Source organism: Panthera onca, chromosome A1 (assembly GCF_046562875.1).
Source record: "Panthera onca isolate mPanOnc1 chromosome A1, mPanOnc1 haplotype 2, whole genome shotgun sequence".
Taxonomy (NCBI): domain Eukaryota; kingdom Metazoa; phylum Chordata; class Mammalia; order Carnivora; family Felidae; genus Panthera; species Panthera onca.
In genome coordinates, this window is record NC_138339.1 from 124,962,430 (window position 1) to 124,979,446 (window position 17,017).

The following is a 17,017-nucleotide window of genomic DNA, read 5'->3' on the forward strand; positions in this document are numbered from 1 at the left end:
TACCACTTTATACCCACTAGTATGGCTTTAATGAGAAAAGATAACCGTGTGGACAAGGATGTGGAGAAATTGGAATGCTTACACACTGCTGATAGAATGTTAAATGGTGCAGCTACTTTTATAACTAGTTTGGCAGTTCCTCAAAAGGTTAAACATAGAGTTGCCATCTGACCTAGCAATTCTCCTTCTAGGTATATGCCTCAGAGAATTGAAAATATGTCTGTACAAAAACTTGTACACAATTGTTCATACAGCATCATTCCTAATGGCTAAAATATAGGAAAAAATCCACATGTCCAGCAACTGATAGATAAACAAATTGTGCTTTACCCAAATAATGGAATATCAGTTAGCCATAAAAAAGGAAAATGAAAGCTATTGACAGCTATTGTTAAAAAGGCAAATGGTCCTGGGGCGCCTGGGTGGCGCAGTCGGTTAAGCGTCCGACTTCAGCCAGGTCACGATCTCGCGGTCTGTGAGTTCGAGCCCCGCGTCAGGCTCTGGGCTGATGGCTCGGAGCCTGGAGCCTGTTTCCGATTCTGTGTCTCCCTCTCTCTCTGACCCTCCCCCGTTCATGCTCTGTCTCTCTCTGTCCCAAAAATAAATAAGAAAACGTTGAAAAAAAAAAAAAAAATTAAAAAGGCAAATGGTCCAAATAAAATTGCATGTAATACTTTCTTTTTTAAAAAATATTTATTGAATGAGTGCTTTTAGAGTATCCAGACATAAATGAACATTTAGCACTCTTGTGCATACGTAATAAGAAAACATAAACAAAAATAAATTTACTAAGGAATCCTAAAAATTTTATTTCATGTGGTTAAGATTTTGAAAATAAAAGTTTTATATCTGTTCATAGTGAATGAAGCTTCCTTGAATGCTTTAAATATTTAAAGTGTAAACCATTTGTATGTTACAGGGATCTCCATCTACCAAGCGAAGGGGTCAGATGTTACAACCTATCATAGAAGGAGAAACTGCCCATTTTTTTGAAGAAATCAAGGTAATCCTTAAGAGAATTCATTCTCTGATGTCTTTCTTAAGGAAAAAGTTGAGTCATGGCTTGTTTATCTGTTCAATAACTTTTTAGGAAGAAGAAGAAGATGGTGTTACTCTGTCCTCTGAGCTAACTGATATCTTGAAAACTGCTGTGCAGGCACAGTCTTCATTGGAAAACTCTGAATCTGATGTTGAAGAAAATCAGGAAAAACTGGCTCTGGATCTCCGATTGTCAAGTACTCGAGCAGCTTCTATGTATGTTTGCTGTTTGTGATTTTAACCTATTTGTATAATAAAATTTACATGCCGGTGTAAATGTTAAGTAAACAAGCACTTGGAGGGAATTAATGTAGTGCTTCAGAGATGGACCCTTTTTAGAGTGTGATTTATAAATCACTTACTGTGTTTTAAAAATTAAAGAAACTAAAATCCTGCATTTGCTTCATAACGGAGTACAGGAATCAGCTGAGTTAGGTTTGTTCTCTCTCAGCTTCTTTCCCTGATATGGTGTGTAACTGGTTTTCAGCCCTGGCTTCACTTTTTTTTTTTTTTTTTTTTAATTGAGGTATAACCAACATGCTCTATTAGTTTCAGGTTGGTGTACACCATATTGATTTGACAATTCTATATATTACTCAGTGCTCACCACAGCAAGTGTGGTCACCATACAATGATATTGTAGTATTATTGACTACATTCCCTGGGCTGTACTTTCCATCTTTGTGACTTACTTATTTTATAAGTGGAAGTTTGTGCCTCATTCAGATCCCGTTCACCTATTGTATCTATCTCCTCACCTGTCTGCCTCCCTCACAGCCACCCAGTTTGTTCTCTGTATTGATGAGACCGCTATTATTTGTTCATTTTGTTTTTTAGATTCCACATATAAGTAAAATCATAGGGTATTTGTCTTTATCTCTCTGACTTAATTCATTTAGCATTATATACCCATTAGTTTCATCCATGTTGTTGCAAATGGCAAGATCTCCTACTTTTTTATGGCCAAGTAATATTTCTGTGTGTGTGTGTGTGTGTGTGTGTTTATGTACACCACATCTTCTTTATCCATTACTCTACTGATGGACACTTGGATTGCTTCCATATCTTGGCTATTGTAAATAATGGTGCAATAAACATAAGGGTGCCTATCTCTTTTCAAATTAGGGTTTTTGTTTTCTTTTGGTAAATACTCAGGAGTGGAATTACTGGATCATATGGTAACTTCTGTTTTTAATTTTTTGAGCAGTCTCCATACTGTTTTCCACAGTAGCGCTGGTTTCACTTTAAGATTACCTAGGGAAAAAGTTTTTTTAAATACTGCTGTAGAGGTGCTTTAGTTTGCAGCCAGTGTTTGAACCCCTGGTAAGAGTCAAAATGTTCTTTCAATAATGTTTTCTTTCCATTTAAATTTCAGGCCTGAATTACTGGAACAACTTTGGAAAGCTAGAGCTGAAAAGAAGAAGCTACGTAAAACGTTACGGGAATTTGAAGAAGCATTTTATCAACAGAATGGAAGGTTTGTTGAACATCACAAAATTGAGTCTTCCTTCTTCCTTTTTTTTTTTTTTAGTTATTTTACAATGTTTATTTTTGAGAGAGAGAGAGAGAGACAGACAGAGCACTAGCGGGGGAGGGGCAGAGAGAGAGGGAGACACAGAATCACAGAATCTGAAGCAGGCTCCAAGCTCTGAGCTCAACACAGAGACCCATGTGGGGCTCGAACTCACGAACCATGAGATCATGACCTAAGCCAAAGTCAGACGCTTAACCGACTGAGCCACCCAGGTGCCCCGAGTCTTCCTTCTTCTTAAACTTAAGTGCTTATATGGTAAATTAAAGGAATATATAGGAATAGAAATAAATTGTGCACATAAGCATGTTATCATTGAAAAAAAAAGTAGAAAACATTCCTTTTTTACTTGGAAGTCCTGCCATTAATGGCAAGAAAAAGAGCTAGGGGAACAATACCTGATAAAATATTTCAGAGTTGTTCTAGAGGGGCTTGGTTGAGTGGCAGTTATGTTGTGTTTTTTAATTCTACATCCTCACCCTTTTGGCAGTGTTTGTGAAACAAAAGGTTTTTCCTTTTGTAAAGGGTCCTGTGACAGCTAGTGTGGATCCTTACACTAAGACTGTGGCTACTTAGGCTGCATGTTGGGCCATTCCAGGCTTCGCATTTTCAGGGTGTGCAACAGGGTGCCAGTCAGTAGTGTGGCTCCTAGAATACAGTATGGCATGTGTTTTTATATAACTGGGGCACAGTTGACTCAGTGGAACTCTTTAAGAAAAATACATTCTAGTTCAGATGATGGACAGAAATGAATGTTATCTCAGACCTCAGAAAAGTTTCTCCATGTATGTAACTGGGTGGTCTTAACAAGCCAGGAGCTGTATTACAAATTCCAAACTGTGTTTACTTTGAGAATTTTCTATATAGTGGGCAAAAATGGTTAAAAAACACCAGTGTAAGAATGCGTTTTTTCAAGTACCTTCTTATTCTTTGCCTTAATGGAAGAAAACTTTTTTGTAATTATACTTCGGATGATTTGATGCTTTACCTAGAGATTAAACTGAATTGGATTGGGTCATTAATATAAAGTGAGAAAACTGCTTTTTTCTGTGGGTAAGATCTTTTACTTCTCAATTCACTGAAGCCATAGTACAGTAAATGTATGAAATCACTGACTGTAATCCTCTAGCACTTGATATACACTTCCAGACCTGACAGAGTCTAGCAGCGCGTGTCTTACTAAAGTATTTGGCTTCTGCCTGGTTCTCTGCAATGAACATCGATAAGTATAGCATTATTGAATCTGTCAGTAGAGAAATTCATCAAAAAAAGTATTTTAGGATTGTTCCTTGGGGATGGGGTGTGGGGAATTAGTGCAGTAATCTATCTTCTTGCAGAACAGTTTTTTTATTTGAATTTACATTTGGTAACATTGTGTCTCACATCAGGACAAGTTCTGGGACTTTATTTTTCAGATGATCTCCAGAATATTACAGATTTTATTTTCTTCCCTAGGAATGCCCAGAAGGAGGATCGTGTTCCAGTGCTTGAGGAGTACAGGGAGTACAAGAAAATTAAAGCCAAACTTAGGCTTCTTGAAGTTCTTATCAGCAAACAAGATTCTTCAAAATCCATATAAAATATACTCCTTGAAAACATCATAAAAATCAGTTGTATTCCCTGAAGCAATCATCGTGTGTACTTGGCTGGTACTTGAGTTCATTTTGTCAGGCACTCAGAAAGTATCACTTTGTACTTGGTTGTGGTGCCACTAGAGAATGATGGGAGGGTAAGTAGACCCTCTCTAGGGAGCGTGGTGTTCCATATTAACCACAGACTGTCCTCTTCACCTTTAGCAAACATCAGTTTTCTTCATTGTTTTGTACTACAGATACATCCTGTTAGCAAAAGACTAGTACTTTATTCTTTCAACTTCAAGAACTTTGGCGATACAAGCTTTTTGTTGTTACCAACTTTGCTTTTATTATTATTTTTTTAATTACTGAAGAAAATTGAGAGGAACATCTTCACATTGAATTCTTCGGTTGCCTTTTTCTTACAGAATGACTGAAAATTTGAAAGAAAAGCCTATAAATGTGCACATATGCAACTATGTCTTATGTTTTCTTAGAAAACCAAACTCAAACTGAAATTTCAAGTCCTACTGTGGAACACATTTCTGTTTAATTTCCAAAGTGAAAGTTTCTCACAGGTAATATGTTAGCAAAATTTTGCAATTCAGTGGTCACACAGCTCCTGGATGAAGATAACAGAGGGCACACCAAAAAGTGACCTTGTTTATTAGTATAGTGAACACACACACCACACATCACACACAGAACTGAATCATTTCACATGCTGCCTATGGGACATAAGTTACTGTTTGTTTCCTCAGTTATTCTTTTTCAGCTGGTGATGATGTGATTTGTCTGCATCAGATCCTGTACTTTTTCCTCCCACCCACCTCCAGATAATGTGAGAAAATAGCCATGTCTGTGTAGGAACACTGATGGTGCTCAGATTTGTGTGTTCAATCAGATGGGCCTAAGTTGGCAAAAGAGTCATTATGCGTGAATCAAATCTGTTCTTAACAAGGGCTATACCACTGCATTTTTTACATGTACCTTCCGGGGGTCACATCATTTTTTTTTTTTCTCTTTTAATTGGCCAAATCCATGAAGAAAACATCCTCTAACAGGACCACTTTGGCTCAGCACATGCTATTTAAAGCAGCTGTGTAGTGGTGTTCAAAGATGTCTAGTGGTATGCCCCTTGTCATATACTCTAAGCTGATTTTTTGTTCTTTGGCTTTGCATGGCTTTCCTTCAAGTACTCTTCTGGTATCATTCTGCTCATCGTTTTCACAGAATGGTGACTTTATTTGGGCTAACAGTAGTAATAGCATATTCTGGTCAGGCTTAATCTAAGTGTTAATTCTTTTCTTGGTGCTTTTTTGGATTGATGAGTGTCTCACTTTGTGCCCATGGTTTGCATGCATTGACTCATGCGTGATTTTCTTAACTAGCTGATATTAACAGTTCCATGTAAAAATGGACCTCTGCAACATTCTTTAATAAAAGCGAGGGAAGCACGAACCTCAGACTTGCAGCACTATTACATAGTAAGCACATGAAGTAGCTTGGTAATAAGTAGTGTTTCTAGTGTTTCACATTTCACCTATGTGTGCAATGCCTTTTTTGGGGGGAGGGAATGTTCATTGGTGGTGAACATGTAGTTTTACTGGGGAATAAAGCACTAAATCCAGCCCTTTTTGTGTGGTTTCCTTTTGGTATGCCTAGGTTGTTCATAACGTATACCTAGAAAAATGAAATTGAAAATGCCAAAACAAGTATCATATCACTTTGATTTGAATCCAGCATGCAGTGTGCATTTATTTCTTTCAGTCTCCAGACAGGAGTGTATCCAAACATCTAATTTAATGTGCACTGTGTATTGTTTTATATGAATGTTGATATATACCACATGCAAAAATGTCCATATGCACTATTTAAATGTTTTAAATAATATATTCCTTCTTTATAATGCTAAATCTATATGAGTACCATATTTTTATAAGTCAGTGGCCTGACTGGTTTCATTTTAGAATTAACAGCTGCTTCATGGTGTTGATTATTCACTGTTAATGTTTGGCTGCGAGTAGAATAGATAAAAGTAGCATGGCAGCACTTACGCTATGTGACAGTACTTGTGTGTCATAGTTGAGCAGTAGGTGGTAGAACTAGGCAGTTTGTGATGAGTTTTACTTTGGTACAAGTAAAAACAGTATATCTATATACAAATAATATATAGATATATATGACCACCAATATAATCGCATTGCTGTGTCTGGCACTTCATTGTATAGACTTTTGTAATAAAAGAACTTGAATGTTCTAAGTCATTGTAAATGTTTTTTGTTTTCACTAGATGTTAAAAAACAAAAAATCGAGACCTCAAGTGTTTCTTTGCCTTAATGTTCTTGGGCTTTGTTGGAATTACCTCATTCAGGGACCACGGGGGGACAACATGGTTACTAAGCCGCTTGGCTGGCTACAGCTCTGGGGAGTGGTAAGACTAGGGAAGTCCATGTTGTTAAATGCGTTGTGGAAGTCTAGAAGATGCAGAGAGAACAGTCAGCATTTCTTGTTGGAATGAATTATTCTATTAAGCATACTTGAGGTACAGTTTCTAAGAAAAGAGCGTGCATGGCTGGCTTGAGGAAGGTGGGTAGATTTAAAATCTATTGAGCACCAATGTGGAAATTGAGTATGATGGTGAGATGATGTTGTTTGGGCCAAGAGAACATATGGCTCTTCCAGGAGGACTTATGTAACGTGCTAAAAATATAGAAGAGTTACCTCACACAACTTTACAACCACTCAGACGGGTTTTGCGGCACCCTCATTCATATTTCTCATACATTAAGTTGACTTCTCATAACTCTGATACTCCTACCTTGCTCTTTGTTTTTACAGTATATTTTGCTTTTAGAGTAGTTGAGGAAATGCTTAGGAACCTTTAAATGTGTTACTTTAGAAACTTTTTGGATGAATTTCCAGTTTGAAAATATTAGTGAAAATTCTGTAGATGATTGGTAAGTTTGTTCTTGTACACTTTAGCTTTTTCTAGATGACCTCAAACTGGGAGGAATGGAGGTGAGATTACTTTATTTGGGGTCTTATATAATGGTTTTCCATAATCATAGGTATTTATTAATTTATGGCCAGGACAAGTTATAACATGGTACATGATGAAAACACCTAACGGTTCCTATACTCTAGGTAACATTGAGAAAACTGCTTATGACCTATTAGTTAGAGACCTGCCCCATGAACTATATGCAGCATTTGATACTTTAACTCCACATTCCTAGAATTTAATAATAAATCTCATTATAAAATCATTTACGTGTACCAGTGTGTATACTCTGGAAGTGTGCTGTTTGGATTGCACAGTGGGGCCCATTCAGGGGTACTTAATTTCTGGAAATCTTTTGGTGAAATCATTTTGGTAATTATACTTTGATGATAGCTTGATGATAGGTGGTACAGTGTTTTTAAAGTGTACCTGAAATGGGTACATGTTTAGGAAATAATTCAGTACAGGGATAAATCTTTGTTACAAATGCTCAATGATTGTATCACAGATTCTCACCTGCACTTGTCTTAATTTTGTAGAGCTGAAATCCTTCTCATCACTCGGTTTAGTTTTAAACTGACGTAGTGTAATTCTTTCTCCAGCTCCACGGCATACAAAAAGAGTCTGCAGGATAATTTAGAAGGAAGCAGAGAATGGGTCAGTAACATGCCTTCGTGCATAGAGAGACAGCAGGTTATTAGTGCCTTTTGTGAAGTACTTGGGGTGGGAAGATAATACTTTAAGCTTCTAAAACATGCCTAATAGGGCCAATTATGGATCTTATATTCTAAAATAGTGGAGAACAGGGTCTCCTGTGCATATTAAATATAAATGGCAGTTCCCGTTAAAAAACTTAAAAGGGGGAGCACCTGGGTGGCTCAGTCATCCAACTTCAGCTCAGGTCATGATCTCAGGTTCGTGAGTTCAAGCCCTGTGTAGGGCTCTGTGCAGGCTTGGAGCCCAGAACCTGCTTCGGGTTCTTTGTCTCCCTCTTTCTCTGCCCCACCCCTGCTTGCACTCTGTCTCTATCTCTCAAAAATGAATAAACTTGAAAAAAAAGTTTTTTTAAATATAAATGGCAGTTCCTATTTGGAGATGTAAGAGTAAAAGCAGTTGGTTTCACTCTCACCTTACATTTAAACAAATGGAGTATTGCGCTTTCTGGTTAATTTCAAAGTTGAGTAAAAAGATGAAAAAAAAGGGGGTGGCATCTCAGAATAAGGTTCTGATTTCAGGAAAATAATGTAATTCATGTCCCCAGTCACCATATCATGATATCCCAGAGTGCCCTGGTTAGAACACATACTTACTCTCGAAATTCTTGTTGAGTGACAAGCTGGTAGTCATCTTGAATTTCTGAAGAATAATACTTTTTCTCAAGCCTCTCTTTCCACTTTTTCATCTGCTCTGCACTTTGAATCTCCTGTCAAGTCAGAGGACAAGCATAGGCTGCACCTTTAAATTTTTCTCTATCTTAAGTCTTTGGTACCCAAGCATCACAGCATTGAGAATCTTTTTATTTTTTAATCTAAATGGCTTTATTTTTTTTTTCTTGTCTTATTGCACTGGTTAAACCTCCAGTACAAGATGGAATAGAGATAGTGAGAATGGACGTCCTTGCTTTAATGCTGATCTTAGGGAGAAAGCATTCAGTCTGTCATCAGTATGTAGGCTTATAGCTGACAGGTTTTTGGGTTTTGTTTTGTTTTGTTTTTGTTTTTGTTTTTTTGTAGATACTCCGTATGAAGTCTTGTAAAATCTCTTTTCTACAGTTTGCTGAGAGTTTCTGTTATGGCTGAATGTTGACTTAGGTGAAATGCTTTTTTTTAATGTACATAAATTATTATTTGTTCTTTTCCTTTTTATTCTATTGGTATGGTAAGTTGCATTAATTGATTTTCAACATTCCCTTCCTGAGAGACACCCCACTGGTCACAGTGCTTTATTGTTAAATTCAATTTGTCAATGTTTTGTTGAGGATTTTTGCATCTGCATTTATGAAATATGTTGGTCTGTACATTTTTTTTCTTTTAGTGTCTTTCTCTGTTTTCTTTATCAGGGTAACTTTATTTTTTTACTTTTTTTTTGAGTTGATTTTTTTTTTTAATTTTAATTTTTTAAAATTTGCATCCAAATTAGCATATTGTGCAACAATGATTTCAGGAGTAGATTCCTTAGTGCCTCTTATCCATTTAGCCCATCTCCCCTCCCACAACCCCTCCTGTAACCCTCAGTTCTCCATATTTATGAGTCTCTTCTGTTTTGTCCCCCTCCCTGTTTTTATATTATTTTTGTTTCCCTTCCCTTATGTTCATATGTTTTGTCTTTTAAAGTCCTCATATGAGTGAAGTCATATGATTTTTGTCTTTATCTCACTAATTTCACTTAGCATAATACCCTCCATTTCCATCCTCATAGTTGCAAATGGCAAGATTTCATTCTTTTTGATTGCTGAGTAATATTCCATTATATATATATATATATATATATATATATATATATATATATATATATATATGCGCGCCACATCTTCTTTATCCATTCATCCATCAATGGACATTTGGGCTCTTTCCATACTTTGGCTATTGTGGATAGTGCTGCTATAAACATGGGGGTGCATGTGTCCCTTTGAAACAGCACACCTGTATTCCGTGGATAAATTCCTCATAGTGCAATTGCTGGGTGGTAGGGTAGTTCTATTTTTAGTTTTTTGAGGAACCTCCATATTGTTTTCCAGAGTGGCTGCACCAGTTTGCATTCCCACAGCATTGAGAATCTTAAACTGTGTAGTTTACTGTCCAGAGCTGTGATGTTGAGCCCTACTGGACTTTTGCCCTTCCTGGTTTTTTCAGTCTGTGCATCAGCAGATTCACTTGAGAGGGCTTGGTATTAGTACTGTTCACTCTTGTTTGGGTGGGTTTTTCGTGTGTGTGTGTGTGTGTGTGTGTGTGTTTTAATTAAAATCCTCAGTTTGTTCTTCACTGCCTCTTCCCCTGTGCCTCTCCAGCTGAGTTTTTCTGGTTTTCTGTTCTTCACTTGGCCAAAGCTGAGCTGTTCTTTTCTGTACTTTTGTTGTTTAATGAAGCAAATGTATTTCCGAGTACATCTGTAGGTATATGTTCTCCCAGCTGCTTCGCAGCCAGACCCCTGCAGTCTTACCCAACAGTCCCTAGTCCCTTTTTCGGGATTACTGCATCAATATATGCACTCCAGTCTGTCCACAGACCCCAAAATAAGCTCCTCATACCAGCGAATTCTTGTTGCATTTTTCTCTGCTTCTGAAGAGTCCTTCCTGTGTTTTGTCCTCACTACCACCCACTTCCTTTTTAGCATCCAAATAACATTTTCCCAACTTTAGGGGAAAAAAAAGTTATGTTGTGGAAAATAGGGGCAGCACTAAAAAAAGGGAAAGAAGAGACATTGCACCCAGATATGATCCAGAGACTTCCCAGTATCTGATACCATCCTGCTCCAGCAATAATGTGAAGTAACTAAGTTGATCCCTTTATAAGCATTCTGATTACTTTCCTCAGAGCGGATGGTGATGCCCTTGTCCATACGAGCATAAATGTATGCTATTCTGGTCAAAGAAACTATTCTATCAGACAGTGTCTATCGTTAAACCAACATACCAGAAGTAGGAAAGGATGGTTTTCAATCTTGCTACTTTTATTTTGGCCACATTATAGCATTTATGTTTTTACACAGTCACCGATAATTTTAATGTGGTAAAGCGGTAGGCCCTGCAACTATTTCTAAATGACCAGGCCTAATTAAAATGTAGATGTGTAAGTAGTCTGGGTTAAACAGACTGCCTAGTAAACTTGACTCATCCTTCAGAAAACCCATCTCAACTATCACTATGTCTGTGAAGCCTGCCTTGACATTCACAGGAAAGTGATGCTTTTCCTCACAAGCAGAGCACCAACTCTTCAAGGGCATTTTCTCCAAGTTCCAAGGTCCTTACACCCTCACCTCTTCCTGTAGATGGTAGCTGTCTCTTACTGTTGTCTCTGGATTTAGTGTTAAACACTGGCTCTTCTAGTCCTCTACTACCTCAGAAAGGAATTCCCTGTGGTAAATACCTTCTTTTTGGACTACCTAGTGTAGTCCACTGGACCCTAACTAATGAGTACTTGGTAGCAGGGGAACTCCAAAGAAACAGACCCTCAGAGATAGCGTATTTCCAGCAAGGGACATAACAGACTTTTAAGAATATGAGACGAACACCCGGCCCTTTGGGATTCCTCAGGCTACAGAACCAGCAGGGAAAGAAGCGGTTACTCAACTAACTGAGGTAACTGATCCCAATTGCCAAGGAAAAATTGCTGCTACAGAATGGGCTCAGAGAGGGCTGTATTTGGAACCCAGGGAATTCTCTGGGGGATGCCTCCTGATACTCTTATGAACAAAAATAGACTGTGTAGTTGAGGGGCGCCTGGCTGTCTCAGCAGAGCATGCAGCTCTTGATTTCAGGGTTGTGAGTTTGGACCCCTATATTAGGGTAGAGTTTACTTAATATAAATAAATCCATAAATAGTAGTTTGAACATTAAGTTCTTAAGGAATTGTGATATCAGTAGAATAAGTCTTAGTATCACTCAGAGAGAGATACAGTTACTGTTGGGACTGTGCTTTTCCCTTTTGGGGGAGAGGAGAAAAGTGCCTTCATTTGTTTATAAAGGATAATTCCAACTTATTCAATGGAACCTTGAAAAATAGTTATTGTTTTATAGAAGTTCACACATGTGTACTAAAAGCCGAAAGGATGAGCTGTACTATTTGATCTCTCTCAACTCAAAATTTGCCGCCTTTTTTTTTTTTTTTAATATTTTTATTTATTTTTGAGAGAGAGTGTGCGTGCATGAGTGGGGGAGGGGCAGAAAGAGAGAGGGAGACACAGAATCTGAAACAGGCTCCGGGCTCAGAGCTGTGAGCACAGAGCCTGACGCGAGGCCCGAACTCGGAAACGGCGAGATCATGACCTGAGCCAAAGTGGAATGCTTAACTGACTGCGCCACCCAAGCACCCCTCAAAACACCTTCTTAAACTCTGATGCTGGGTCTCAGGTTTTACTAACCTCATTCCTCAGGCTTTTGCTACACTGGCTTGTTAGATTCTGCCTTCGTGGAGGATGGAGGGGTGCAGGCGAGTCTGGGTTTTTATCTATCACCATTGTTTCTGCAAATAGTAGTTGTCTCCAGCAGCAGTGGTTGGCTCCAGGCTGCGGCATTCCTCATGTCTTTTGGCATAACCAGAACCAGGCCCATCACACTCCTCAGAAACAGCAGTGGCAGGGGTGGGATGGCGATTACCCTCAGAGGTCTCACTAGACAGCTCTGGAGGCTGAGTCTCTAAGATAAGGTTCAGGTAACTTCACCTTTTGTAACCTCAGTCTTGGGAGTGGTAGCATCCTCCTACAGTATGAGTTGCATCAGGGTTTTTACTTTTTCTGCCTTCCATTCCCCATGTAATCATTTCCCTGTAGTTAATTTCTTGTTTGAAATATATAATGTGGTTTCCATTTTCCTAAGTCCTAACTCACAGTATATATTCTTATTTCATCAAGTATATTTTTGTGTCTTTAAGGAATGTTTAAAATTTTTCCATTTCTTGGTTTTAAACACTTTTTATGAATTCCTGGGCATTTTCTTTGTTGCTATTATATAGTCTTCTATAATTTTTAATGAACTGGTTGGTGTTTGCATAATTGCATTTACTTAGATTATTTTTTTCCTAATGCTGTATTGAATTCTGGTACTTGCATACCTAGGAAACTTGAATACCTAGTTGGTAGACCTAGGAAACTTTAAGAGAATTGTAAGTCAAATAGAAGTAGTTTATTTATATCTCTTCCCTTTCAATTCTTAACATTTCTAATTTATCTCTCTTAATTGTTTTGGCTGATCCCTCCAGTACATCCTTTCTTGTCCCTTGTCCCTGACATGTCATTGTTTCTCTGTTAAGTAAGGTACTAGCTTAGGGGTGAGATAGATGTGTTTTTTGGTGGGGGGGAGGGTGAGATAAATGTTTTTATCATATCAAGGAAGTGTTCATTGATTCCTGTTTTGTTTTGTTGTCCTAAGATTAGATATTGAATCTTCCCAAATATCTAGCATCTGTGGAAAATGATCATGTAACTTTCCTTTTGGATCTGTTAATAGAATGAGTTATGTTAATTAGTTGATTACCCAATTTTAAACCATCTTTCCATTCTTAGAGTAAGCCCTACTGAATCATGTTATATTATTGTGTTCTGTTTGATTCTGTTGCTATTATTTTATTTAGGATTTTTTACTTCAAAATTTATAACTGGTATGTGTGTGTGTGTGTGTGTATAGTCATTTTACATAATGACTATATAGCCATTTTATAAAAATAATTTGATAGTTGTCCATTTTCTTTTTTCTCTGGAACAGCTTGAATAGTTTGAAACTATTTGTTCCTTACAAATATGATACGATTTATTTGTGGGGCCTCATTTATTTTTCAGGTAGCTCTTTCATGACCTTGTTTCTTCTACAGAGTGGATTTGTTTAGGTTTTTAAAAATCTTTTCTGGGATCAGTTTTGATAAATTTATTTTCAGAGAAAAATTACCCACTGCTTTCAGTTTTTCAAACATTATTTGCATAAAGTTATACAAAAAAGTCTCTTAGTGATTTTTTTCAGGTGTACAACATAATTTCATATATGTATATTTTGTGAAATGATCACTATAGTAAATGTAATTATTAGTCAACCTTCATCACTACACAGTTAATAGATTTTTTTTCTTATGAGAACTTTTAAGATCTACTCTCTTAGCAACTTTCAAATATACAATACAGTATTGTTAACTGTAGTCATCATCTATACATTACATCCCCAGAACTTACTTATTTTATAATTAGAAGTTTGTACCTTTTGATCACCTTGACCCATTTTACTCGCCCCTACTCCGTTTCTTGGCAACTACCAATCTGTTCTGTTTATGAGTTCATTTTTTGTTTTTGTTGTTTTTAGATTCCACATATAAGTGAGATCATACACTATTTGTCTTTCTCTAACTTATTTCACTTAACATAATGCTATCAAGATCTATCCATATTGTTGCACATGTCAGGATTTTCTTTTTTAATAATTTTTTAAATGCTTATTTATTTTTGAGAGACAGAGGGACAGAGCACAAGCAGGGGAGGGGCAGAGAAAGAGGGAGACACAGAATCTTAAGCAGGCACCAGGCTCTGAGCTGTCAGCCCAGAGCCTGATGCGGGGCTTGAATTCATGAATCATGAGATGACCTGAGCTGAAGCTGGACGCTTAACTGACTGAGCCACTCAGGCACCCACCCCAGGATTTCCTTTAATGGCTGAGTTTACACACACACACACACACACACACACACACACACACACATACACACACACACACACTCACACACACACACACACACACACAATTTCTTTATCCATTGATGGACACTTGGGTTATTTCCATGTCTTGGCTATTCTAAACAATGCTGCAGTGAAAATGGGGGTGTGGATATGTTTTTGAATTAAGAGTTTTTGTTCCCTTCAAAACAAAAGTGGAATTACTGGTAATCATATGTTAGTTGTAATTTACATTTTTTTGAGGTCCCTCCACACTGTTTTCCACAGTGGCTGCACCAGTTTTCATTCCCACCAACAGTACAAGAGGGTTCCCTTTTCTCCACATCCTTGCCAACCCTTGTTATTGTTTGTCTTTTTGATGACAGCCATTTTAACAGGTGTGACGTAATATCTCGTGGTTTTGACTGGCATTTCCCTGATGAGTGATGCTGAGCACCTTTTCATGTACCTGTTGACCATCTGTATGTCTTTGGACAATGTCAATTCAGATCCTCTGCTCACTTTTTATGGTATTGTTTGGTTTTTTTGTTTGTTTTGTTAATTGAGTTGTAGGAGTTCTTTATGTATTTTGGATATTAACTCCTTATCAGATATATAATTTGTAAATATTTTTTTCTATTCACTATGTTGCCTTTTCATTTTGTTGGTTGTTTACTTTGCTGTACAGAAGCTTTTTAGCTTTATGTATTCCAATTTGTTGTATTTTTGCTTTTGCGGCCTTTGGTTTTGGTGTCAGATCCAAAAAATCATTGCTGAGACTGAGGACAAGGAACATACTGCCTAAGTTTTCTTTTAAGTGTTTTATCATTTTGGGTGTTCATGTTCAAGTATTTAATCCATTTTGTGTTAATTTTGTGTAAATTATATGGAAGATACTGGTCCAGTTTTGCTCTTTTGCATGTGGCTCTCTAGTTTCCCCAGCAGCATTTATTGCAGAGACTATCCCTTTCCCACTGTATGTTCTTGGCTCTTTTGTCATAAATTAATTGGCCATATGTGGGAAGGTTTATTTCCAGGCTGTTTTATTCCATTGGTTTCTGTGTCTCTTTTTATGCTAATACCATATTATTTGGATTGCTATAGTTTTGTAATATAGTTTGAAATCAGGGTGTGTTATGCCTCCAAGTTTCTTCTTTCTTCAGTTATTCTTTCCCAAGGCTGCTTTGGCCATTTGGGGTCTTTTGCGGTTCCATACATATTTTAGGACTTTTTGTTTTATTTCTGTGCAAAATGCCATTGGAGTTTTGTGAGGCATTGCATTGAATCTGTACATTGGCTCTGGGTAGTATGAACATTTTAACAATACTAATTCTGCTAATCCATGAGCCTGGAATACCTTACCATTTGTTTGTGTCTTCTTCAATTTCTTTCAGTGATATTTTAAAAATTAATTTTAAGAGAAAGTGAGAGAGAGTGTGTGAGTGGGAGAGGGGCAGAGAGAGGGAGAGGGAGACTCCCAAGCAGGCTCCGTGCTGTCAGTGCAGAGCCCAATGTGGGGTTTGAACCCCTAAAGATCATGACCTGAGCTGAAGTCAAGAGTCAGATACTCAACCAACTGAGTCACTCAGGTGCCCCTCATTGATATTTTTTTAAATTCCTTATTTCTTCATTATTTCTCCCATTGTAACTTCTTACTTTGTATGTTTATGCTTTCTCTCTTTTATTCCATTTGTTGGCTAATGGTTTCTTTCCACTGATTTATTTTTTTCCCCCTACGGATCTTTTCAAGGAACCAGCCTTTTTATTTATTTATACAGCTTTGTGTTTGCCACTCACTAATTCTGTTTTTATCTTTATTTCTTATTTGTTGTTTTCCTATTTATTGTTCTTTTCCAACTTTTTGAGTTACATGCTAAAATCAATTTCTTTTCAGTCTTGGTTTTTGTTGGTAAATTTAAGGCTACTGATTTTCCTCTGGCATTTGACTTTAATCTCATAGATTCTCCTATATACTGTTTTTATTGTTTTTATAAGAATTCTACGGTTTCATTTTGTAGTTCCCATTTGATTCAAGAATTAATAGTTTAAAATCTTGGTTAAGTAATGTTTTTATTTTCTGATTTCCTTAGAACATTTTTATTATGTTGCTTTCAGATAATTTTTTTTCTGTATTAACCAGTTTTTGGAATTTATTGAGGTTGTTTGTGCTCCAGTATGTGATCATTTTTCATGAATGGGTTTTTAAAAAGCAGATGTATATTCTTACAGAGTTAAATATATATAACTGTAAGATCACCTTATTCATTTTATTGTTTGAGTTTTATCCTCTTATTTTTCCTTATTTATCCCTTTATTTAAAAAATAATTCTTTTTTTAAGAGAATTTTTAAGAGAGAAAGAGTGTGTTGAGTAGGGGGAGGGGCAGGGGGAGAGAGAATCCCATGCAACCTCTTTGCTGCCCGTGTAGAGCCCTACGTAGGTAGGCTCAGTTTCACGAATGATGAGATCATGACCTCAGCCGATACCAGGAGTCAAATGCTCAACCAACTGAGCCACCCAG

The 17,017-nt window shown here is 37.2% G+C and overlaps 2 protein-coding genes across 13 annotated transcripts in view; one reads left to right on the plus strand and one right to left on the minus strand.

Moving 5' to 3' along the window:
- The window catches only part of FAM13B (family with sequence similarity 13 member B), an 89,035-nt gene extending 82,629 nt beyond the window's left edge, over nt 1-6,406 (plus strand). For 9 of the 10 annotated variants that reach the window (XM_078450728.2, XM_060636051.3, XM_060636044.3 and 6 more), the window contains 4 exons: nt 920-1,003; nt 1,091-1,254; nt 2,414-2,515; nt 4,025-6,406. In XM_078450728.2, coding sequence (XP_078306854.2) covers nt 920-1,003; nt 1,091-1,254; nt 2,414-2,515; nt 4,025-4,148 — 474 coding nt within the window. In that variant the 3' untranslated portion in view covers nt 4,149-6,406. The remainder of the gene's footprint in view (nt 1-919; nt 1,004-1,090; nt 1,255-2,413; nt 2,516-4,024) is intronic. The other variant, XM_060636048.3, reaches the window with a different exon arrangement.
- Nucleotides 4,467-17,017, minus strand: part of PKD2L2 (polycystin 2 like 2, transient receptor potential cation channel) — a 43,245-nt gene continuing 30,694 nt past the window's right edge. For all 3 annotated transcript variants that reach the window (XM_060636058.3, XM_060636056.3, XM_060636055.3), the window contains 3 exons: nt 8,458-8,570; nt 7,664-7,771; nt 4,467-4,576 (listed from right to left, as the gene is read on the minus strand). In XM_060636058.3, the coding sequence (XP_060492041.3) occupies nt 7,675-7,771; nt 8,458-8,570 (210 nt within the window). In that variant the 3' untranslated portion in view covers nt 4,467-4,576; nt 7,664-7,674. The remainder of the gene's footprint in view (nt 4,577-7,663; nt 7,772-8,457; nt 8,571-17,017) is intronic.